This window comes from Manacus vitellinus, unplaced genomic scaffold, assembly GCF_001715985.3.
Source record: "Manacus vitellinus isolate BGI_N305 unplaced genomic scaffold, ASM171598v3 scaffold_49_pilon, whole genome shotgun sequence".
NCBI lineage: Eukaryota > Metazoa > Chordata > Aves > Passeriformes > Pipridae > Manacus > Manacus vitellinus.
The window spans coordinates 5221383-5246980 of record NW_021940603.1 but is presented as its reverse complement, the minus strand read 5'-3'; the positions used below and the strand labels follow the sequence as shown (position 1 = coordinate 5246980).

The 25598-nt window shown below is 41.5% G+C and overlaps 2 protein-coding genes across 3 annotated transcripts; one reads left to right on the top strand and one right to left on the bottom strand.

Moving 5' to 3' along the window:
* The first annotated feature begins 713 nt into the window (after positions 1–713).
* On the top strand, positions 714–24498 carry LOC108640968 (putative coiled-coil domain-containing protein 195). 2 transcript variants are annotated; one of them, XR_001921645.2, is made up of 5 exons: positions 17899–17987; positions 18689–18805; positions 19457–19602; positions 22163–22271; positions 24032–24498. XR_001921645.2 is itself a non-coding variant. In XM_018080051.2 (3 exons), the coding sequence occupies exons 1-3, from the start codon at positions 803–805 to the stop codon at positions 5737–5739; spliced, it is 660 nt and encodes a 219-aa protein (XP_017935540.2). In that variant the 5' UTR covers positions 714–802; the 3' UTR covers positions 5740–6077. The 2 variants fall into 2 exon arrangements, 1 of the variants encoding a protein (XP_017935540.2); XM_018080051.2 differs by lacking the exons at positions 17899–17987; positions 18689–18805; positions 19457–19602; positions 22163–22271; positions 24032–24498 and adding exons at positions 714–1067; positions 2487–2748; positions 5607–6077.
* On the bottom strand, positions 10515–25128 carry LOC103764327 (guanylate cyclase soluble subunit beta-2-like). Its single transcript, XM_008931227.3, has 15 exons — positions 25037–25128; positions 24018–24112; positions 23678–23838; positions 23215–23314; positions 21880–22100; positions 21692–21797; positions 19958–20061; positions 18632–18848; positions 16992–17312; positions 16121–16269; positions 13840–13986; positions 13399–13553; positions 11706–11920; positions 11495–11617; positions 10515–10757 (listed from the first exon to the last, which is right to left on the bottom strand). Exons 1-15 carry the CDS (start codon positions 25126–25128, stop codon positions 10606–10608), a joined length of 2358 nt encoding a protein of 785 aa, XP_008929475.1. The 3' UTR covers positions 10515–10605.
* Positions 25129–25598: the final 470 nt, after the last annotated feature.

Sequence of the window (25598 nt, the reverse complement as noted above, 5' to 3'; positions counted from 1 at the left end):
TGCCAGCAGAAAGATGGCTTTAGGGACTAGGTGATGAGAGAAGCACAGAGGATTGTGTTTCTCTTTCTAATGCAAGAATCATGCCTGATCTGTCTCTTGTTACACTCCTGGGATGCTGGTGCAGGTGCTCCACTCCACTGAGCCTCCCTCAGTGCCCAGAAAGGGCCTGGGCTCTGCTGCAGCCTTCCAGGAGAGCTTTAGTGCACCTGCTTGTCCATCACCACTGTTGGCATATGTTGTTAATAGTGGGGGTCTTGCACTGTATCAGCTTTCATTTGGAAATTTAATATTCCTGTGAGAAATTGCTAATTCTTTTCCAGATGCAAAGAGCGAAAAAGAGTAATTTACCCTGTGTTAAAGGAGAGAGGAATCACTGCCCCACAAAGGGCAACCCTCCCTCTGTACCGCGGAGACGATCACTGGCCTTTTTAGATAAAGCAAAGGAAATGGGCTCTGTCCTCCTTGGTCCATGAGGAGAAAACCAAAGCCCGAGGCAAGCGAGGGGGCGGGCGGGTTTTCCGATGGTGCATCAATACCGCGTTGACAGTGATTTGTGCGGGGTATAAGAGGCCAGCGCTGCTCTGAAACTCGAGCCCCCGAATGAATAAATCATGAGCCCTCTCTCAGTAACCTGACAACTCGGTCCAGCCCTCTCAGTGCTCAGATCTGGTCCATGCCGGGCATGCGGGGAGGGACTCCCATTGTCCAGAGGATTTAAGGGCAGGGTCTGCCTGCCTGCCTGCCTGTCTGCAGGGCAGGCACTTTGCGGGAGAGCAGGGAGCCTTCTGCGTGGCGTAGGACCATGGAGGGCAATGCACACCTCCTCCAGGTCATCCGCAAGATGCGCTCCCAAATCAACAAGCTGGAGAGGGAAAACAGGGCCCTAAAGGGAGAGCTGCAGGTCTGCGGGCAGAGAGCTGTGCCACCGGAGAGAGAGGCAGCGAGAGGAGGTGGGAACAGTGATGTGAGGAGCCTCGCCAGGGATGAAGAAGGACCTGCTGGCTCTCCAGCATCTCTGCAGGGAGCCATCCCAGCCAGTCCTGCTCCAGCACCAAAGGAGCAGACAGGTACCAACGAGTCGGGGCTGTCTGGGGCTGTCCATGGCACCCGTGAGTGCTGCCCATGCAGGATCTCCCAGCCTGGCTGTTACATGTCTGCAGGGAGTGAGGGATGAGCTGCTGGTTGTCTGTCTGGTCAGCTCCGTGAAAGTGCTCTGGCCGCCTTCTGTGCTCGCACCTCCACCAAGACACCCTAACTAGGTGTCTTGCTCTGTGGTCTTTTTAGGGTGCTACCTGCATCCCCTAAGCTGAGCTTAGTGGAGTATTTTACTGCTGCTCAAACAAAGGATCCAACTCAAGGAGTTCAGTTTTTCTTTATTTAAGGAGAATTTGACTCACTGCTTTGGGTTTTCACAGGCATGGACAATCCTGACCATGCCTGTCCCCTCTCTGCTCCAGGCAGAAAAGGGCCAGCAGTTGTAACCATGCCATAACCTCTCTTGCCTTAGTAAAAGATGAGAAAAATCTTTTTCTCAATAACAAATAATGATGAGTTGGCTGTATACATCATGCCAGACGTGCAGTTTAGTTTTGCAGATAACGCAGTTAGTTCTGGCTGAGACAGAGAGGGGCCAATATACAGGAACACACACTCTTCACAGTTTTATCAGAGGAGAAAAACAGAAATATTCCTCAGTTAGAGAAGTCTAGCTGTGACTTCTGGAGGATTTAATGAATCAGGAATTTAAGCAAAATGTTGTTTGGTGAGAAGTATCAGAGAAATGGCCCCACAAGTTTTCACAGGGACAAATCTGTGTGAATGAATAAAATGAGAGGCTGAACAGCACTAGTGGATTGATGTGAAGCCAGGTGGCTGCTGCCAAGCCCCCTGACCCAGTGGCCAGGTTACCAACCTGAAGGCCTCTCAAACCGAGGCTGCTGGTGGCCACAGATGTCATCAGTTTGGGAATAGCAGTCTGGAGTTCTGGCAAGTGGGAAAGCTGCAGCTCTTCCTCTTCAGCTGCCTTCTAGGGGAAAGAGTGAGACCCAAAGGGGCTGTCTGGCCTTCTCTGCCTCAGCCTCACCACATACAAAGCTTTTTTGAGCCCAAAGAAAGTGATTCAAAATAGAATGGCAGAATATTTGGGGTTGGCAGGGACCTTAAAGATCATCCAGTTCCAACTCCCCTGCTATGGGCAAGGACACCTTACACTAGACCAGGTTGCTCAAAGACTCATGCAACCTGGCCTTGAACACTTTCAGGGATGGGGCATCCACAACTTCCCTGGGCAACCTCTTCCAGTGTCTCACCACCCTCACAGTAAAGAATTTCCTCCTAGTGTTCAATCTGAATGTCCCCTCTTTTAGTTTAAAACTGTTCCCCCTTGTTCTGTCACTATCTGCCAGTTGTAAAAAGTCATTCTCCAAAAATATATTGAGGATATCTGAATTACTGTTTCCAGCTCTGCTTTTTCCTCTGTTTCTCAGATACTGCCATGACTGTGAGACGCTACCCCCCCACCTCACCAGCTCCTGCTCCTCCCAGTGCCAGGTCCCACAGGGCCAGCAGGAAACCTTCAAGCAATGGGCTCCCAGAGGTGCCAGGCAGTGCCTGGCCACCAGCCCCTCCTGCTGCAGCACAGCTCATCAGGGAGGAGGAGAAAGGGCTTGAAAAATCATCGTCCAGCTGCCCCTCCTACAGCCACTCCAGCAACATGAAGCTGTTTCAGGAGCACGTCTATAGGTGCAGGTAGGCTTGGTTTGCCTTCACAGTATCACAGCTCTAACAACATATATGGACATTGCTCTGGGTCTTAGTTTGTTATCAGCAAAATCTTTGTTTGAATGTATATGGGCAGACTGCATGTATAGACTCAATGTACATTGAGCAGACTGGAGCCTTCTTTGGGGGAAGTTGTCCGGCTCCTCCTTGCAATTTATGAAATTTGGCAGTGGTAGCAGGTTAAATTTGCTATAGAAAGGAGAGGCTAACGGAGAGAGAAAAGGGTTGAAACCTTTATACTGTTAAAGCCAGGGAGAATTTTGCAGATTGATGTGATGTTCTGACAAGCTAAGCTTGAAAGGGATTTTTAAACTTTGGAAAAAAAGCATGGAGATACGGGGGAACTCTGAATTATGCCTTTGGAAGTGTGATTACTATGGCTCATGGAATTAGATGTACTGTATTGTATTTCCCCTGTAACTGAAGCATTACAAGTTAATGCCTCCAGCTTTGAGAAAAGTAGTCTCAAGACGGCTTCTAAATTAAGTGAGAGGGCTGCTGGACAAACCCTGAGCTCCTCTGATCATTGATGAGAAGATTTCCAACACAGGACAACAACTAAAGCTAGTAGCAGCAGTAATGAGACTGTGAGATATGATAGCTGAGTCACCTCCTGGTGCTGATCTGTCCACCCTGGGAATCCATGTCAATTCCTGGGTTTAGCCTGACCATGCTGTGTTCAAAAGCCATGTAATCCAAATGGCCTCAAAGCATGTGTCTGAGCAGGGAGAAGTCCATGGGTCTGCCTGTGCATGTCCTGGGGAAAGGCTCCAGTGGCCACCCTCATGGGCTGTATACCTGCAGTGGGTTGTGTCACCTGTGTGGTTGTATCTGTCCACATGGCCCACCACAACAGCTTTTATTCTGTACCCCCTTCAACAATATGTCCCCAGAGCAGACCAGTGCCCAGCCCCTTGCACTCCCTGTGCAAAGGCAGCTCAGAGCCCAGCTCCTCTCTGAGAGGCTGCAAGGGACAACGAGACCAAGCTTCCAGAGGCACCTGGGTTCTCTAGTTAAGGACATTTCAGGGTCAGATGTTTTACAGCATTTAGACACCTAAATTTAGTCCCTGGCAGTGAACTCATATCATTTTCAAAAGCACCATGACCCTGTAGCTCTGGATTTCTGCATATGCTCCACTGGGCTCAGGGAAACTCAAGACTCTGTGCACATGAACTCTCTGAGAGCTTTGCCCTTGAGCCGGCTCACGTGGAAGGCGTGTGTGGTGGGAAACACAGGGTCAGTGTGCAGGAGCAGAATTGCAATGGCAAATCCTGCTGCTTGCTCATAAAGGGAAAGAGTTCTCAAAGCAATCCAAACAGCAGCACAGATCTGTTACATCTACTGCCTTGGGACCTACCGGTTACCCCGCGGCCACAGGACGGTGCTGACGATTTTATCTCCACCATTAGAGCTGCCTTGCCAGGCTGAACAGCAATGAGTGTGGCACCATGACTCATGTCCTCTCACTGCTGGCTGCTTTAGGAGAAGAAACAGCTACAGAAGGAGCTTTTTACCAAATGCCCTCAGTAGGCTGTGTAATATCCTGAAAGCACGATCTCTGTGTTTCTTACACCAAAAAAAAATCTAATATCTTTTTTAGTCTTAGTGGTGGATGCTTCCATTATATACCCAATGGTCTAACACAGACACCAATCTTAGTTAGCTTTTCACTAGTAGGATAATTTCTAGCAATGAGTTCAGCAAGCTTATTAAGGTTAATTTTTTACAGGGATGACATTTTTGCTTCCCAGCATGCTGCTTCATGTCAGCTTTTCCTATTCTTCTTGTAGCTTTCTCACATTTTGCTCCAAGGCTATAATCCTGTATTCGATGCTGAATTTTTTTGCTTTAAAATTAACTCTGTGGAAGTATCACCTTGAATTTATACACAGTGCAGTTGCACCCAAGTAATAACAGCACTGCTAACAAATCATCACTAATTTGCATGTTTAAAATATTTTAATTCCTCTATGCCAAAGCATTATTTATACCAAGGGATTCCTGCTTGTGTTTCATAAATAAAAACCGTTAAATATTTGAATGTAGGATTAGAGAAGATGAGAACTGTTTTCAGGGCTATTATAGTAAAATCACAAAAGGTACAAGGCCTGTTTGGTACAAATGTCACCACTGGGGTGTTCAAGTTTGGTGGTTTCACCTTCCAGTGAGACAGGTCTCAGGGGAGAAGGGGCAAGGAAATCATGGAGGTCCTCTGCCCTGTAACCATCCCTAAATATTTTAATATTGTCATAATTTTCCTTCCTTGTGCTCCATGAGCACCTGAGTGAGCTGACAAGCATCACAGAGGACAATCAGAATGACAACCAAAGCTCTGCAAAACTGAACCAATTTACATGCCAAACCAACCTGTTTTGGGACACATAAAGGAAGATGTTTCTGCCTCTGGTGTAATTTACCATGTGCACACTTGGAAACCACTGTTCTCACACCTGCTGGCAGTAGCTGGGTGCTGATGCATATAAACATCAAGCCACTAGAGGACCCCCCCGGGTCCATGGGGGTGCATGTGCACCCTCAGGGTTCTGTGTGCACACAGCTTTGCACACACACATTGGGCACTGATAGACAGATGTGAGACTCCATGGAAGAAAGCGAAAGCTTCCATCAGACAGGCAGGCAGCACTGTGCTTACTCCTTTGGGAAGCCTGTGAATGGCATGAAATCCTGCCTCCATGCAGCACGCAAGGGCTGAAAGCATTTAGCTTTTGCTTGCTGGGTTGCTTGGAGGTTTTTTTTTAACTTTCTTTGCATGTTTTATACATTTGCAATCCTCATAATGCTTTCTCATTTTTTTTCTCCAGGGGTAAAGTCAAGGCTGTCAGTTTCCTCTTACCAATGGATATGTCACCATGTGCTGAAAAGCAAAGTTCCCTCAAAAGCCCGGGAAATCAGAGCACAAAACCTCTGATGACCGTCGCTGAAAACGATATGTGAACCAGTGAATTTTTAAAGGGCTATTGATTCCCCGAGATAAACTGGCCTTAAATGACAGCTGTGTGTCAGGTTCCTCTATTGCAAAACGCTTTGGCAGGACGCCCACAGAGCATCACCCAGCCTGTGTTTCGGGTCACAGCCCGACATTCAGCGTGGAAATGGAAGCCGTGGCGAAGTCGGCTGGAAGCCCATACACTGTGATGAAGCCACACAAAGCAAAGGTACCTCCACACAGTGCTTCTGAGCAACACATTTCAAGGACCCCTTACCTCAGGACTGATGGAAACAGGCTGTTGAAGCTGGTTTTTATGTGTTTGTCGCAAAAATCATAAACTTTGTCGCTGCTTGTGTTTGCTGATTCCGTGGACAGGAAAGTATTTGATGCAAATGACAAAGTAAGAGCCACTAAGCAGCCTGTGAGGTTTTCTCTGTAGGTATAACTTTTAAACTTCACAGTACTAATAAGGAAAGCTAAGAAAGCATTAGAGAGTCAGTTAATGTCACCCTGAATTTCTGCAAACCTTGGCAATGACTGTTCATGTTCATTTGAGGTTCACCTCTAAGGGAGCACAGGGGAGCATAAGTACCTATGGGTATGAAAATGTGACTACAAATCTCTTTCTGGCTTGGTGTGTTTACCCAGATGGAGACTAAAGGCTGTACACCAAGCCAAAATAGGAAGAATTGTGAGTATCAGAATTTTTCAGGAATGCCTTCTCAGCACAGCTCAGATCAAAAATCACTAGCAGAAATTCAGGAAACAGGTGCAAAATATATGTGAGAGAGAACTAGAGATAGCTTGTAAAAAATGAACAGTGCTTGTTAGTTTTAGTCATATGAGTAAAGACAGTGTCCCATTTTATTTTGATTACAAGTATTTATGGAATCAAAATACTGCACATTGCTATTTCTTTATGTACAGAGGGAACTGATGATTGAATTTTGTATAGAGAACGCATGAAGAGTAGATGTTTGTACTGATAACTTTATGGAAGATTTTCATCTCATTGTCTGATCTTAAACTCTTCAGTTTCCTAAAGTGACAGCAGAGACCTGGTGGAAAAAAAATCCCTTCTAGATTTTCCATGAAGTTGTATATTTGTATAAAATTCTGTGCTCCTTTTTTTCATTTTGAAATTCATCATGTTTTGTATATTCAAGTACACTTTTAATATATACTCACCACTGAAGTAGTAATTTCAATTTCACTGCTATTTTATTTGTGTATTTTTATGTTCAACTTGGGTCCATAGAGAGTAGCATTGTAATATCAGATGTAACGAATTAATGACTTCCAGTAAATGAGGTTCCAGTTTGGAAAGTTTACTGAACAGCCCATTTTAGAAGGCATTACAGGGCAGCATTTTCTAAATGTTTTAAAGAAAACATCATTGTCAGGAACGAGATACAGCATATGTGTTCAGTTAAGCACCTAAATCCAGTTGATTTCACTTAGCAAACTAACAAACAGTCTTTGAGAATCTGGCCCCTGGACCTTTAGGTACCCAAGTTTTTGACAAATAATGTTTGAACACCAGATTTAATGTGATTTTAGAATCCATATGCTTTAGACAACTTTCAAAATTTCAACTCTTAATTTTTCTGAGCCTCAGCTTCCATGAAGCAATACTGGGAATTGTCTTCTCCCACACTTTTTACATCAGTTCACTGTAGGTGACTGACACTAAGAATGCATACTAGTAAGCATGTGACAATGTCAGAGGTAGTGGGGTGCTGATGTTGCACAAACAGATACAACTTTGTGTATGGTCAAGAAATTAGACTCATTGGACATTTATTAGAGGTATAATGGTCTTAAACTTTTGTATACTTAAAGGGGGAAAAAGAACAGAAAAGATGGAAAGGAAAAGAGGGACAGGAATCAAAGTAGTCATTGACAAATAGCAGTCGGTATATTAATGGATTTATTTTTTAATTATATTTTTGCAGTCTTTAGCAGTGCCCACAGATTTAAGAACACATGATGATACACAGGCACATTAATTTTCAGAAGCAGTTGTGCAGATTTGACCTAGCTCTGTATCTCCAGGAGAACCAGATTGTAGCAGAGGCCACAAAGAAATCACTTAGCACATCATTTTTACCACAGTACAGCATGAAGTAACTTACCATGGAGCACTCAGTGGCAATTAAAACATTCCAATATGAACCATAGATGGTTCAGAGCAAAAAGGGCAGGTATAAGCAAAGCGAGTGTTAAAAGACAGAGAGATGCTGGCAGCAATTACACCATGGTCCTTTTCTTTCTTCTTCCCAGGAGGATCCATACAAGTTTAGAGGAGCTCTGAGCTTCTGCCTAAAACTACTCTGTAGTTTAATATATCTATATTAAACCCCAGAATATATACTAAACCCTACTCACTGATGGTCAGGCTTGTTGGACAATTTCTGACCAGAAATTCCTTTTCTCAGAGAGGTGGTCAGTGGTATTCAGCCATGCAGGTGTGGGACTGCAGGAGCAGCTGAGACAGCAGGATGTTCCCTCCTGGACGAGCACTGGACACTGAGAGATGTAAACTCCTGTGTCACACTTGTGCTTGGGACTAAAGTAACTTTATATCTCCATAGTGAATGCCAATAATGATGGAGTCCACCACTGCCATTTGTTAAATGACATGTTCTCCACTCCATTGGCACTAGTCAAGAGTAGTGAAACATGTCTCTAGGCTGGAGACAAAAGACTCTCATCAGAGATGGTTCTAGACTTCAATCAATGGGATAGTGCTGATTTAACTGTTATTTCACATTTGTGTCATTGTGAGAGAGAAATTGGGTATTATCTCTCTTTAGGAAAGTCTTTTTAAAGCTACGGTTGTAATACAAGAGCACAAATCCATGAACAGGGGGAAGGACTTACTGAGGATGAAGGTGAAATTTAGATATTGTGTGTCTGAGGGTAGCACACAGTCAAATGCTTGAAATCTTGATCCCCAACTTAAAAATTATAATCCTTAGATGCAGCATCAACCTACAGTAGATCTCTCCCTTGCCAAAGAATGAACAATGCCCAGATAGCAAAATCCAAATAAATAAAAAAGCTTGCCATTCATAAAACTGCATTCTCCCTGAACAGTGCTGCTCAGCTGTATGGTGGAAAGTGCTCCTGTTGGAGGGTGTGCCTACAACAGCATTTCAGTCAGAGCCAGGACTACACTCCTGAGTGAATTTCCTGGGCAAACCCACTTACCTTACTTTGTTTCACATTGTAGAGTGGTCTCAGAGCACAAAAATGGATCTTTTCTGGATGAAACTAAGTCAGAGGATGTGCTTATAAAGTGCTCCAACAGCTAGCAGGTATTCAGTGCATGGGACCACACCAGAAAACCCTCTGAAATACTTGTAGTTTGGACAACAGTACTGATGGTTTCGCTCTATGCATCCTCTTCTAGTGGTCTGCTCCTGCAGATAGAGCTGCAGAGCACCCAGACTAGGGAGCTACTGTCTCAGAGATTTGAAAAAAAAAAAATCTAACCAGGTGAAATTTCATCTTGTTATACTATAAAGAGGAGGAGATGCCTTTCATCAGTCTTACCTCTATCTGGCGTTTAAAGAGCCTCGCTCTTGCCATGGACACAGAGGTGGAAATATGATGCTCTAGACTGTTACAGAGGAGCAACATTACCACCTTCTCCAGTGAGTTCTTGCTCAAACTGGTCTCATGCTGGCACCCTTAGACAATGAATCCAAGCCCAAAGGTAATAAATCAGTGTGCAGGATACATCTCCTGTCAAAGTCACCCACCTAGTCCAAGCTCCATTTATAGGAGCGAGAGCACAATTTATGATGCGCTGAATTGTCCACAGCTGTTATATCCATTGTATTTTTGCTCCTGTGTCTGAAATCCCTGACAGCTGAACTTCAATTTTTCTCTGCCATTTCTGATCAGGCATAATCTAAGAATATATCAGCATGGAAGTAATTCAGCTGAGCAGCCTCTGACACCAGGTAAGTGATGTTGATCTTTAATGCTGTTGTTCTCAATGACGTTAGCAACATTAATTCCAGCACTGACAGGCTCCCTCTGCAGTCTTGAAACTTTATTTTTGTTTAGCTGGATTGACAAAATGAGTAATAAACTGGAAACTCATCTGAAGGTCTCAAATAGTGCATAGGCCTTGAGCAGTCCTCCAGTGTTGTGACAAATTTGATGCTACATAACTCCATTTACACGTCCTTCTGCGCCCACCTACACATGGACGGCTGGTTCAAAGGTCACAGATGCTTTTTTTACTGTTGGGTGCTATCAAGTACTACGCTATTTTCCTTTCAGGATGCAAAAATACAGGTTGTATTAGATCTATTCTGCACTTCCACTGCATAATTCCTTTGCCCAGCAAAAGACCTGTTAAGAGATTAAGCTGTTATCACAGTTAAAAAGCAGATCAAACTCTGCTAACCTTCCACGGGGAAGTTGTTGGCTGTGCTGAAGTCAAGACAGATGGTCACTTCAGGGAATGTTTCCTTTATGGCAAGTGCTCATTTGAGTAGGAATATTTCTAGCCGGATGAGTCACCTCTTTCTCGATTGCTGCATCAGATACCAAAAAGTGCTTTTTACACGGGGATATTCAAAGACATGGCAGAAGCTGAAAAATACATCTTCAAAGCATCTTGCAAGGGTTTCCTTCTCCAGTGGGAGTATTATACAGCACGTGTAGATTGTTTAAAAAAAATAACCTCCACTGTTTTATTTTTACTGAAAACTGTGATGAAATGTTCTTTTTTTTCTTTTTCTTTTTTTTTTTACAAAAATCACGTGGTGCTTGATATAAAAAAAACAGTCCCACAACAGCAAAATGCAGAAAATCATAATAATTTTTTTCTGTTTAATGTAAAACTAAAAAACTTAGAGTAAAGTGCAAAAATTAGAGCGAACATTTCTGTTCTGTGGCTCTTCAGCAGCAGGTTTGACTCTTCCCTGGTTTAGAGGACGGGGACCATCATCTGCATGCTGGTTGCCATGGAGACTCCCATCGCTTTTGGAATCACAAGTTTTGCCTGAAAGGAAACACTCCTGCAGTGTGAGTTTTTAATGACCATAGAGGTTTCTGTTTGTCAGCACATCATATACTAGATTAACTACCATGCCTAAGCAGGTGGGAGGGAAAGGAGTAAAATATTTTCTAGTAATTAGTGACAACATATTTAGTCTGTATAAAATCCACAAAACACATAAATAGGACTACAAGACTTGCTGCATTAGATTAGGCTGTTATGGCATCAAATCTGTTATCTCTCAGTATCAGCTACTTCAAAGGAGATAAACTTTGGTCACAGAACATGAGCATGGGAATAAATCCTTGCAACTCCTGCAGGAGACTGGCCTGAGGACTGAGGTCACTCTTTCTCAGGCTTGACTCGATAAGCTTCCCCATAACTACATGTTTTCTAGGAAAAGATGTGTACATGAACAATTGGGTCTGCCCATGCGAAGAGCTGTCTAACATTTATCTGTTCTATTTGCACTGCCAGAAGGGCTCTGAGGTTTTACAGCACTGTCAGCTTCTTTCTCCCTAGTGCACAATTAACACCTGGGATTGCTCCAAAGGTGAGATTTGTTTGACCCTAAACAGCGTGCAGAAGGGTTTAGTTTCACCAACGTGTATATGCTGGCATGAATTTCTGGCTTGAGTTACAACAATGGTTATTCAGAAAAGGAATATAAAGAACCTGCAAGATTAAGCCTCAGTTACTTCCTAGTTCTGTTGTCTCTGAAATGATAACTAAATAACTACCTGTTAAATCTGCAATTTTCCTTTGATTTCTTCTTTGGAGGCTGTTTTGGGCATCTGTGGGGCCATCAACATACTTCATTGCAATAGCTGGGGTCTGGTCCTTCTCTGGCTGAGTCTGAGTAACTGAAAGAAGAACAGAAAAGGGCATTTAATTGTGTTGTATTAACATTCATTTGGTCAAGGAGGAAAAGATATGTGAAGTTGATCCTACCTGGCTGATGAGAACTTGGTATTGTTTCAGTCCTGCCTTCTGGAAAAGATTGAACAGATTCATGGCCAGAATCTAAGTCTTTCATTGGCCTTCCCATAATCTCATTCTCAGTTGCAGTTTTATTTCTAATGAGGAAGTATGTATGCATTTTCCCTTTGCCTTTTACTTCTATTTCTCCTCTCTCAGTAATCTCGAAATTCTTGTATTTTAGGCACCTATAGTATCAGAAACAAAATGACACATGAAAATTCAAGATTAGCAAAAATAACATTGATATTTTAAAAGAGCTAAGTAATGAAATCACAACAGCTTGGGAAAAACAGTCTTGATTTGTGAACAACTGAGGGTTTGTTTCAACTGTTTATTCAGGCCTGCTGTGGTTTTATATATTAACATATACAACCTGATCAAAAATCAATGGATCACAAAGCCAAATACTTCAGAGTGGTGGAGGGTTCTTATTGACCAGAAATTAAGGACTGAGGCAGCCAATATCAGCTAGACAGAATTATCTCCAGTCGTTTCATCAGAGAAAGCAATCAGGTCTGTCAAGCATGATTTACTTCATTTTACATACAGACTTGCTACTCCCAGTTGCCCCCTTCATGTGTCCAAAAATGGATTGAAGAGGACTTGATTTTCACTGGGACTGACACGAGCATGATCAGCTATAGTTTCACACCCTGTCCTCCTTGCCATTTTTCCACAGAGCTGTAACATCTGTCTTTCTTCAGCTGACAGTCTTGACCTTCCAAAGGTGACAGTCAGCAGCACTGCAGTGCCATCACCCAGCTCTCTCATTACCTCACATCCCATCTGCTCCCATACCTTTCCAAAGACTGAGATTTCTCAAAAGACCCCTGATCTGATCCTCTTCCAATATTGGTACTTCACCTACTCCTTGAACCCTGACTCTTGGTGCAGGGACCTTGAAGACCTCATCAGTGACTACTGAGGCAAGACAGGCCTTGAGTAACTCAGCCTTTCTTCAGGGCACTGTCTCTAAATCACCTGCCACAGCAGGTCCACATTTCCATTTACACTTCTCTGCTAACACAGCAGAAGCTCCCCTGACTGCCTTTGAACTTTCCTTGCCCATTTCAATGCTAGCTAAGCTCTCGCTTTCCCAATATCATTCCTGTGATATCCTGAGACAATGTTGTTGTACTCCTTCCTTTGCAGTTTCTTTGCTTCTCCCTCTTGCATACAGATTTTACACATACATAAAATTCTTGAAAATTTAATTTTTACTAACATGAGTTTCAGGAAAGTAAATTACTCACAGCATGAAGAGGATAGTTGTTTATGCAGTTAATCCTTGGTAAGTGTAAATAAAACTGTTTCTCTACAAATTATTGTGCTCAATTAGAGAGATTTTAAAGCTTTTATTATTAAATGTTCTAAATGTTCTGCTTTTCTAGCATCTGCATCGCTTTATCAGGACTTCCAACTAAGTTATCACAATTATATTTTTTAATATTTTGCTCTCTAGGATGGAGACTCTCAAATTTCTGTCTCCACATATAAGTACAATTGGAATAATCAGAACAAATAAAACTCTTTACGAGCATTGATTTTCCTTTATAACCTGCTTAAACTGGTGACTAAGGCAGCACCATCTACACTGCAGCTGTCAAAGCAATGGTTTTTAGCACTGATTTTAATAGGTAAAGTTTCCATCACAGTTACTCACTGATAGGCACTGGAGCTCAGATGTATTTTACTGGGCACACCGTGGCTCTCCATCCGGGAAGCAATATTCACTGTGTCTCCAAACAAGCAGTAACGAGGCATCTTTTCTCCAACAACTCCAGCCAAGACAGGACCTGTATGGATCCCAACTCGAATCTTTACAAAGACATAAAACACCCCCCAAAAATGTCACTTGTTGTTTAACATCTTTCTTAATGCTATTCAGCCACCTAAAAGTTCATCTCAACACAACACTGGACAGCAGTAAGATATCAAATTTCCACATGGAGAGGCTCCTCATGGAAAATGTACCCGTGTGGGCCTCGTTCAAAGCCACAGAGGAGTCAGAAGGAGCTCTTTGAGGTCCTGCTGCAATACATTAACTAGAAGCCCAACCCAAAAAGCAGACAGACACACATGCATCATTGTATTAATTACTTACTTGGATAGGATTTCCAGAAACTGGGTTCTGTACTCCTTTAGCTGCAATTATCATCCCCAAGGCAAAATTAGCAACTCGCTCAGCGTGAGTGGGAACAGGCACAGGGACCCCACCTACCACCATATAGGCATCTCCAATTGTCTCCACCTTTAATTGAGAGGGACAAGCACGTGAGCATGCCATGTACATCTTGCTCAGGTTAGTGTTTTGCTGCTAGAGTCTGCACCAACTCTCCCCTTCTCCTGAAAGATGTTTCAATCACCAAAAAGCTTTAGCACAGGTGAGTTTCCTTGCGACAGAGATCCTCTCTTTCACTCCACACTAAAAATTTCACTGCACTGTGTCCCTGCTTACTTGACCAACTTTAGATATCAGTGAGAGAGACTCTAAGGAGTAAGGGTTGCTGTGCAAGTGTCAGACTGTTTGCCTTCCTCTTACCCAGGACAGATCTACATGCAGAGGGCTATCCCCAGGCACAGACTCCTGAGCCAGGTTATCTGATAGATTAATGCTATTAATTAGCTCTAATTCACAATTAGTGCTGAAAGCATATTTCTTATTTAAGAGAGATTTGGTTTTTTAAAGTCACAATAAAGCAAGGGAGACTATTCACTGATGATTAAGGGGTTCACATGAACTTAAGGAGCCTCCAAACTCCAGGATGTCAGAGAATGCAGTGTGAGCTAAGCAGTTTGGAAGCATCCTTCCTTACAGCCAGCTGTTTTCCAACAACAGCTGCAGCCTGCAAGACAAATGTTGAAGTGTTCATACTCCTTCAGGCATCCAGTCTCCTTGAAGTGCATGATAAAGGACCTGAGAAACACTTCAGATTTTGTCTCTGTATCAGAATTTTTGCTGGGAATAGGACAGGCCTGTTTGAAACAGAGAATTCTCAAATGTTTAAAATTCACTGCAGAAGATTGTTACACGGTAAGGAAATTTTCTAAACTGCTCTTATGAGACTTCACTGTCACATTTACCATCAGCAAACAAGAGAACTTTTAGATCAGACTAACTGGATTTCTTAAAAAAGAACATCAATAGGACAGTGGAAACATAATTTAATATTTGGGTTTGTTCACTAACCTAATGACTTAAAACTGTTCACTACATCAGTCTCAAAGAATGTGTTCCTCTCCATGCCTTCTATAAGATAGCCAAACCCACAGTAATTTTCTGTAACAAATTAAAAACAACTGTAAAAAGCTACTAATGCAAACAGATACCCTAATTATTTTTCAGCTGTAATAGGAGATTTAATTTAAGAAGATTTATTCATAACTTCAGATGTTTATAAGCTTGGGCCAAGTTTCTTTAATCAATTTCACTATTCCATTTCCCAATTCCCTGTAACAGTAATCTTGTCTTCCCCCTCTGTACCCTGGTAACCTCCTTCAATATTAATAGGAGTTATATACAGGCATCAAAAGGAGATTATTATAGTGACAGATCATTTACTCATGATGGATGATTTAGACAGAATACGATGCTAATTTATCCTCAAATCTGTGGGCCATATCCTGGATGCTTCAATTATTGAATACAATTTCCTTGCTGAGGCAGAAAAGCCTCTGATTTCCCAGTACAATTTATGGTGGGATGACCTGCGTGCCTTGCCTGAACAAGGAATGAATTAGATTTGGATTTCACCCTTTACTATTTCTGCCTTCCTAAATATTTAATGTACTTGGGACAGACAGAAACTTAGGACCTGCTCTTCAGCTCATCAAATCTGGGTAATTCTGGAGATGTTAATAACTGATAATTTAGGTCAACCAGGGCTCTGATCCTTCCAGCATGGTTTGGAGACCACAGGTGTATTATAGTCTAGATCTAGTTGGTGCTCTTTGGGGTCAGCAGGAGATCGATACCACTGCTGAAGTTCTCCATGAAATTAAAAAAAAAAAAAGGTCTAGGTATTATCTGGGTATTGTTTATAATTTTATATTTCTCCACCAAAGGAGACACTTAATGACATAGCGACCTATTTACCACAGGTTGGAATAAAGGAACTAAGAAAATTATTCAAATTAGTCCATAAACCAGGATATCCTGTCATGTTGGATAGGCATTTGAGAAAGGTGAGAGAGGGAGATGTATGAAAGAACAGCCATTCTGTTTTTTTAGTTTGTGTGGCCACTACAAATAGGCAGTATTTTATGGTTTATAAAAAACCATGCCAGGGTGAAGAGGACTTAATTGCATTTAAAAACAAAAAACCAAAACAACAAAATTTTTTTTTCCCAGACTATTTCTACAGCCTTTATCAGTCCATACATACCTTGTACACGTCATGCACCGTGGTCAGCCTGTCAAATCGCAGGTACATTGAATTTAACATGAGAACTATCTGAATAGGCTCACATTGGGCACAGATGTTGGTAAAGGTCACAACATCACTGAACAATATAGTGCACTCCTGGAACTCTCCTGTGAGCAGAAAGACCTGTGGTAAGCACTTGTAATGGCTGGACAATCACATCTGTTTGAGACTTGTTTGCAAAGGTCATTCTTTTAAGACACGACCTATCAGTTGTAATACTCATACAAGTGTTCTGAGATGGAGAAATGTTGATATAAGAGTATATCAAATATAAGAATCATTACACACCTCAAACAATCCAGGCATTTGAATATATCACATACAGGATATACTTAGCTCTTTACCTCTAGCTCCCTGTATGTGCTTACTAAAGGGAATTTAGGCATATTCTTGCTATCCTTAATAACAATGGGAATCATTATGATTCTAAGTTTATAGATAGCATAGGGGAACTTAGAGAATTTTCTAGGAAAGACCAATTTCTTTATTCCTTTCATTTCTGAGCCCTCGTTTCCCTTCATATCCATGTTGAAAACAAAATCTTGGATTACTGTTGAAACACTGAATTTTGCTCACTGAATGGGCAGCTGCTATCACCTTTCACCTCCTAAAGAAAAAATCTGGCAAATACTTTCCAAAGCTTCCTTTGAAAGAATAGTCTATCTTTTCATTATCAGCAAGATTAAGGATCTGTGGTCCTCCTTCTACCTATGAATGTCACCAAGTAGAGAATGTGCTCCACAGCAGTGGCAAAGGGGCTGTGCCAGTGTCTCTGTCACCATCTCCTGACCCATGAATTACACACCACAAATGCATCCTGTTCATTCACCTGCCTCAACTCTCTTCCCCTCTTTCAGCTGGTTGGCCACGTGCTGGGGAAGCATAGCATAGAGCAGAGCTTCAGTCTTCTTCTTCTCTTCCTCCAGGTGCTTTGACAGTATCCGCAGTTCCTCCTTCTTCCTCTCCAGCTGGTTAGAGAGCTCCATCTCTGCCAGCCGCTGCTGATTGAGAAGAATCAAATCCCTGGTCACATCGTGAGGCGCAATGTCTGCAATGTGCATCTGTCGCTCCTCCAGCTCGTGCAAAGTGCGAAGCAAAGGCGAGCAGAGATAGAGCATGCACTGCAGGGACTCCATCCACATCATCTGCCCTGGGGGAGACAAGCCGTGGTAAGAGCTTTCAGCAGCGTGGGCTGTCACGTGACGCTCAGCATTACTGCTGGTAATTTTAGGGGATGAGTTCTGAACTCAGTCAGTCGGAATCACGCACAGGGGAACTGAGACTCACAGTGACTAAGTGAAACATTTGAAATTTAATCTCATGGTGGGTAGTTTTTGCCCCAGTTAAGTCAATGGCACTTTCCTTCCTGGAAGCTGGAGCTTTCAGTCACTACCATAACCTAAATAAGCAGTTACAAAAACGCCTGAAAGATAGAAGGGATTTTTGGTGGGGGATCGAGTTTTTGTAGGGGTTTCTTTGTTGAGATTTATGATTTTGATTTTGAAATATTTTTATTATTATTATTCTTTATAAGTATACTTATTCTTCATAAGTATCACTGGTTTCTGAACAGCAATCTAGGAATTCCTACATCTTTCTTTCTCTCTCACCTCATCCCCAGGGCAACTGGATGAACAGCTTGAAAACTAAGAGGATTGAAACATCATACCATGTGAATTAACCCCCTGCAGCATAAGAGAAAGTACAATTGTGTCCAGTTAAAGTTCCTTGTTTTGGTAGCATCAGTTTTTTCCAAGATCTCCCTAAACTCTTAATTTTTTTTCTGACTCTCAGGAATACCAGATTTGACACTCGTTATGTAAAGGTGAGAAGAGATAAGGGAAAATTAGGACATATTACATAGTTCAGAGAAGCAAAATTGAGGTCACAGAACACTTAAACCAAACGTCATTATAGTTAATTACACAAAGCAGAGGATCATTCTACACTCAGTCCTCTCAGCAAAAATAAAGCAAATACATTACCTTTTCTGCTAAGATAATTTTAACTGCTAAACTCTTACATGACATTGGGGGTGTGTGTGAAGACAGAAATCGGAATCTGAAAATGTGACTACAAAAAATAAAAGCACAGCTAACTAATCTATTTTTATCCACATTTGAAACCCAGCCAGTAGCAAATAACCCCCCTCAAAGGCATAAATTAAGAACTAATCATGTATTCACATGTGGGTTTTGCAGCATTAGAAAAATGCCACATTTCTAAGCCTTTCAAATGGGAGCAGAATTGTTGTTTCTGACCAAAACCCTTCAAAATCTGGTGAGGTAATAGCAGAATTTGTCTACAAGCATCTACTGCTTCTCTAAACAGAATCATCTAATCTCCTCACTGCCCAAAGGCTATTTATAGGACTTATGTGAGGTCAGGAGTACACAGAAAGACATCAGTTCAACTCAGCATAATTCCTGATTTAATATGAACACTTATGCATTGACAACAGCAAAATACCTCTCAGCTCTAGCATTGGCCGTTGTTTCCATGACTCTGGCATCATCTCTCTTCTAGTCTGGAAAACAAATTGGCTGTTGATGAATTTCTGAATGCTGGAGATGGTGAAGGGTACTTCTGGGTGAACGATCCTGAAGTACTGATCCAAGGAGATGCCCATGGTCTGAACGCCAGGTACAATCTTTTGAATGCTCACCCCAGCTTGCTTCACTCTGAGCTTAAAAAGAAAATATGGTTCATGTGTTATAATTCATGTCTTGTTGGGCTAAGACCAAGCTACAGCTGCTCACTGTTTATACCTGTACACACATTTAGTCTTGCTATAGCACATGGCTTGTTTCTGAGCAAAGTTTCTACCTTGTTAGTGTATTACTACAAAGCTCTGAATTAATGTCCTTTATAGCCAGACACCAAAACACCTTGGCAAATATGATCTTCTAATGGATGCCACGAGCTACTTTCTCTTAACCATTGGTATGTAAAGGTTTAGTTATTCTCTTTTAGCCTGCTGACCATACATGAGCTCTTAATTTCCACAGAAATGTCCTGCACTGCTCATCAGCAGTTATTGAAGCTCTGACCTAGCCACCAATAACAGGTGTAGGACTTTCCACCTTTGCACATTAGTAATTTTTTTTTAAATTATGCACACCAGACATCTTGAAAGGTTTAAGAGTCTGAATTTTGTCTAATGTGGGCAGTGGCAGGAAGCAGATTATGTGCTCTGGAATCTCTATCAGCATGATGCCAAAACATGTTCCCTGAGGGGCTGCTTTCTTCTGCTGTCCTATCCTCACCTTCTCCTCTCTTTGCTTCTGTCTGAAGCAAATGTTCTCTCCACAGAGCTGGGAGCAAGAGGAACTGCAGCTTGGTGGGAACCCAGGCTAATTGGAAACCCGCCACAGGAAGCCCTGCCGAGGGGTGGCACAGTATGTGTGCACAGGAGAGGAGACTCAATCCTCCCCTAGAAGGTAAAGGGATTTTTGGTTCTAAATGAGGTTGCACACTGCTCGACTTAGTAGGTAGCTGGGTTTTCCCAGTATTTGGTAACAGACAGACTGCTGCAATAAACCTTGTTGGTATATCTGTAGCTGTTTCAGACATGGTAAACTCAGTAAAGTCAAAGGAGATTCCTATCTGAAATGATCCAGATGCAGCTGTTATGCTTATTGCATGTCTCTGTTCAGAGTGCTTCTGCAAATCCTACAAATGAGTGTACACTGCACGCAGAGCACACACAGCAGTGCACTCTGGGACAGTCAGAACAGAGGGAAATTACTATTTGGTTTATGCACACTAAAGGCCTTTACCACATGCTTGTCCTACCTCTTTATCAAAAACCATATGGAAAGGAAGTCCATTGCAAAATGTTTTTGTGTCAATCCAGAGGCTCTTGGGATAAACAGGATCAAATCCTCTCAGGAGCTTACCTGTGACAAGATAAATGTGTATTTTTTAATCAGGCTGCACTGCTTTACTTTTTAGAGCTCAGTGAGACAGGACCCTGTATCATAATGAGAGAAGACAAAGCAAGCAGCGTGTGGGGCCAGAAATGCACACACATCTGTGCTAAATGCTTTGCAGTTCAATCTACATCTGATTAGCAACTAATCTGAACTGGCTAAGAGTTTAAAACTTAACCACACAAAAAGCACAGAGCACTAGATGCATCAAATTATGTGGAAAAAATAAGAATAGATGAACAACTGTAGATGTTGCTGCTCTATGAGTTTGCAGATGCCATAGCAATATAACACAGCTATATCTCACAAAAATGTGCATGGAAACGGACTTAATACACTTTGCTAGCTACTAAGGAACACTTACAGAGAAAAAAAACAGCATAATCTGGGTTTTAGTCTCCCATACAATGAGCTCGAGTCCATAGCACAGAGACCAAATCACTGTTTGGTTTCTATTTTACTTACCCTGAGATTTTTTTCAAAATGGTGACAAATCTACAGAGTAGGTTGTGCTTACTAGTAGATACTTTTGCAAAAGGAATACAGTGGGTAAAATAATCAAATGGGTTCATCTTTTGAATGAAGCACCAAAACCTTTGAACTTCACAGCATAAACTTGGATTTTCCAGTAACCCACAATAATCAATAGGATGATTATTTCAAGTGCTCTCTTTCCCCCAGAAGGTGGCTATGACAATTACTCTAGTAAATTCTGCTGAAAATAATTCTCAAGTCATTCAGGAGACTGGTGCAAAATATTATAAATTTAGAACCCAGCTTTTAGACATCTTACTGCTTTGGGGAAGTCAATGTGAGTTTTTCATTTATCAAAGTCTGCCTCTTGATAACTCTCACATTCATAGTTAAAGGATTTTCTTTTTTTTTAGTAAGAATGCTATTCTAAAATTTTATTTTAAATATATATCAATTTCTTACTCAATATATCTGCCCTTGTAATGCATGTGACACAGCACCAGATGATACCAGGTTCGATTTTTCACTCCTCCCGGAATCTAGACAGCTTGGCAATACTGAGCTGGATTCTCACTCCTTCTGGGGAATCAGAAGATCCAAACTGAAAAAATCCTTTCCCTTTATGAATATATATAAACTTCTAGTATATAAAGGTATGAACAGAGATTAGCAGTAGATTTTTGGTAGGAGGAAGTAATTTGGCTTTCAGAATTTACTACAGTTGATAATTTTGGAAAGGAGTAGCATCTAGCACATTAAAAACATGTTTTTAAATTCATCATCTTTAAATCAAGTGACATGAAAAGGAAGAATCAAATGCACCACACAATGACATTTTATAGAAGAATACTTTTTAGATGAAAGCCCTGTTTAAGAGACAAGAGTGACAGTCATATTCCATTTAAGTATCTGTCATTACTAAGCATGCTTATTATCTTCAATTTTCCTGTGATTATCAATGTCTAACAGAAGGAAACTTAACCAGAAACATTTTGAAAATTCACAGAGGAAATATAAATGGTAACTTCCAAGTGGATGGGTGGGTGGGGACAGGGAGGCTTACTGACTTGCTTACTGAAGAGACTCAGAAATGATGACAAGTTCCCTCTGAACAATTTCTCACCTTTTCCTAATGCAATTATTCCTCTTAATGTTTTCCAGTGACTTTTCTTAACAGGACAGACAGAGTTTCCTCTGTCTCCCACTGTATTCTTGGCTTTTTCAAGGTCCTGTTGAAATAAATACAAAGGGAAATTAAATTTTCATTTTAAATATGTTTTAACAATATATCGATAATGAACATTAAAATACCTCTTTATTCAGTTGGCTCTCACTTTGTTTTTCAGAGTCAACAAGACATCGAGGTGAGGAAGAAATTTCATTTCTTTCCTTGCATGGAAATACAGGGTTTTGAGTGACAAGAAAAACAATATGTTCTTTTTTCCCAGTTCTTTCCTCTTCTTCTGTTTGATTGACTATTTTCATTGAAATCTCAATGTTAAAAAAATCCAGGGCTGCTGCACCAATGATTCCTGAAGGGGAAATAAAAGACAAGGTACTGCCAAGAACAAACCCTATTCATTTTCCCTTTTAGGGGGTCCATGGTGGAATTTCACTGCATCAGAAATCGCTTTTCGAAAGGACTCTGGAAGAAGAAAGCAACGTATGTCATTCTTACTATGATGAGGATATGCACACAGGAGGTAAGCTTTAAAGTTACTGTATTTTTTGCCTTGTCTGAGGACAAATGCTTATTTTCACTAGAAGCAGCTCAGTAGGACATCTGAAGAATGTGTTCAAGTAGTCATAGAGCAATAACATGAATTCCCATTAACCCAAAAAATGCAGGGAGTCTAGAGAGATTCTTCTATACAATCTATTTCAGTCATTGCAGAATATTTTATTTTGAAAGGAAGGAAATGTCTTTCATGCAGATGTACAATCAGTTCTCTCATTTCTGCCTAGGTATTAGGCAAAATACTGGACAATGACATCAAAAGCTCTGTTTGAAATTCCAAATAGTTCTGTGCTTTCAATATGAAACAACTTTTGATAAAGGGGAAAGTTTTGATAAACTTTTAAATTCAGCATCATCTGTGAAAGAAAGGAATACAATCACCTCTTACAGATCTATAGCTGTTTAACCCTTGCACAAGTACAACTGGAGATTCCTGTAATGCTGGTAGAAGATTCAGTTTTGAGCAGGGTTCAGTAGTAGTTTTACAAATTGCACATCCTACAGGGTGGATGAATGTCTTCAAATCAACTGTAATTCTGTAATTTCTTCATTGTAATTTAAGGAGCATGAGTCACTGAGAACTAACAAACAGTTAGACACAACAAACACCATGAACTTTAATTTTTCTTCCATGAAGGGAATTCTGTGGCAGGAATGGACACTTATGGCCTGGGTTGTCATGTCATAAATTTTGATGGAAGCTGCTGGGAGCTAGGAGTGATCAGGCAGTAGGGAAATACTGAGTTTAGGTGTCTGGAGACTAAACTCTACTGGACTTCAATTCCATGGCCTGTCCTTAGCTGAAAAAAGACACTGAAATGTGAGCAAAGTGTATCTGCAAATATATGATTACTCTGTACATAAACTGCATTACCAGCTGATCTGTAAGCTGAATTTTGTCTCATTACCTGGTACAATATGGCACAGACCTCTTCTGTCTGAATAGTAGTGTAAATGCATTGACCCATCTTCATTCTTTTCTACTCTAAAAGATGGTGCATTCATTTCCTGAGGAAAAAAAACAAACAAAACCAAAGCCTCAGCATCTTTTTCTGATAAAGAATACTGATGCATTCCACTTGTACAAAAGTATTCGTGTCTCAATAATATGAATAAGCTGAAAAACAGAGAATTAAATATTCCCACCTGTGAAGGAAAATCTGCTATGCATTAGAGCCAATGTATTAAATAATACCTAACCTTGAGGACTACTCAAAAATTGCCCTAACATTTTGGAGCAATCTGTTTCAGAACACAGGAGAACATGTTATAGCGTGTTTTTTCATTATTCACTATGAGATGCTGTTCCTTGTACTATGAACTCTGGCAGAGTCCACCCATACCTGCTCAGCAATCACTACTTGGACTTGCCTGGTAAGAAAGGGACAGGTAGCTGTGCAATGCATCCAGGTTCTCTATGAACTCATAGAGATTTCCACCCAGTGTCCTCAGCATGTGGTCATAGCCTGAGCGCTTACAGAATTCAAAGAAATACTTTCCAAACTCTCTCAGAACCAAGTCAGCAGGAACACCTGGCAAAATAAAGATACCTAATAAGAAAGGCTTGGAAATGCTGCCAGGTGGACTAAGAATGAAGGCAGAATATTTGCAACACAGGGAGGGCATTCCAAAGGGCACAGGAGACTAAACCTGGGCTGCAGTGTCAGGCCTGAGCCAGGACAGTTTGTTTTTGCAGCATGGTGACACATACCTAATACTTTGCAGGCTTTGTCGACAAGCTGCATTGTGATCTCATCTTTGTAAACCTCAAAAGTCAAGAAAGAATCCTGGACTCCAGCCTGCAGTCTGCAACAGAGAAGACAATAGTCCTGTCTCAGCAGTGCTCTAAATATAACATGCTTGGGTGACCCAACTGGCATTTGTTAAGCACTGTTTACTGTGAACACTCCTTAATCTCCTTCAAGCATTATAGTGGAACACACTGCTTCCCATAATGATGTAAGATTAAAATTAAATTGCTTTAAATTAATTAAATTGCTTTAAAATGGCTAAATAGTGGTGTTCACCCCTCCATTTCTGCTATTTTATGTTATGGTATAGCAGTAAACTCTTTCAAGGATTCAGGCATCATACTGTGGGGTACTAGAGCAACCAGAATCTTAGTTCTTCTTCTGTTCAGCTCCGCAAAGTGGCTGGTTTGGTTTTTTTTTTATATTAGCTTCAAAGATCAATATATGTATGTATTTAAGTATCATTTATATATCTTTATATATTGGCAAATACCATATAGTTCATAAAGTAAAGACAAAACCAGAGATGGACAGGTTGGATGGGCTTTGAGCAACCTGATCAGGTGGAAGCTTCCCTGTCCATGGTGGGGAGGTTGGAACAAGATGATCTGTGATTCTATGATTTCGCTGTGTTTCTGAAAGTACTGGAATTAAACTAGCTTTATATCAAGGATGGCATCTTTTCAGTGTAATTACTTCTCAATATTGTCACAGTGAGCTAGTGAGTCTATTGCACAATTGTCTATAAGACTAAATGTCATCTTTAATTATCCGATATGACAAATTAATTGGGACAAATTAGTATCAGAGTATGAAGTGTTACAAGGCAAGAAACTCTTGCTTTTGCCCTGCTAGTTAGTTCTAATAATTACCTGAGATACACATCAGCTGCCATTTACATATGGGAAATTATAATCCCCTGGTGCTGAATTCCTGAGCGTTTTCTTTCAATGCACTACAATTATTGGGAACACATTACCTTAATTTTTCCCATGTTTCTTCACCATACTTCTCAACCACCAAAGACTTCAGGCATGTGTTTATAAATCCATACTGTAAACACAAATACATGAAATGCAAAATACATACTGATTTTTTAAATGCTTCCCCAATGTGCCACCTGTTCCAGATTCCACCGCTCATTTTATATTGCAAAACATAAAGTAATAATGTTTGACAGCCATTATATCTTTCAGTAAACAGCACAGCCTTTACCTCAGCATTTCACAAGCATTCATCAAAACAGAGCCAACAGTCCATCCTGTTTTGCGGCGAAGGACCCGGGGGCTCCCGCAGGTCAGTGATGCGCCGTGCCGTGGATGCAGCCCGAGGAGGGCACAGCAGCCACGCACGGCTGTCGCACCCGCGGGCGAGGTGGCTGTGCCGTGGCTGCTGTTCTGCGTTAGCAGGGACAGACCCCGCGCTGGAGATGGCGGGGAAATGCTGAAATATCCCCGACTAGCCCTGTCAGCGCAGCAGCAGCCCAAGGGTGATGTGCTCCGAATCCCCCGAAGTCCGCTGGTCAGCAGCATCCTGCCCGC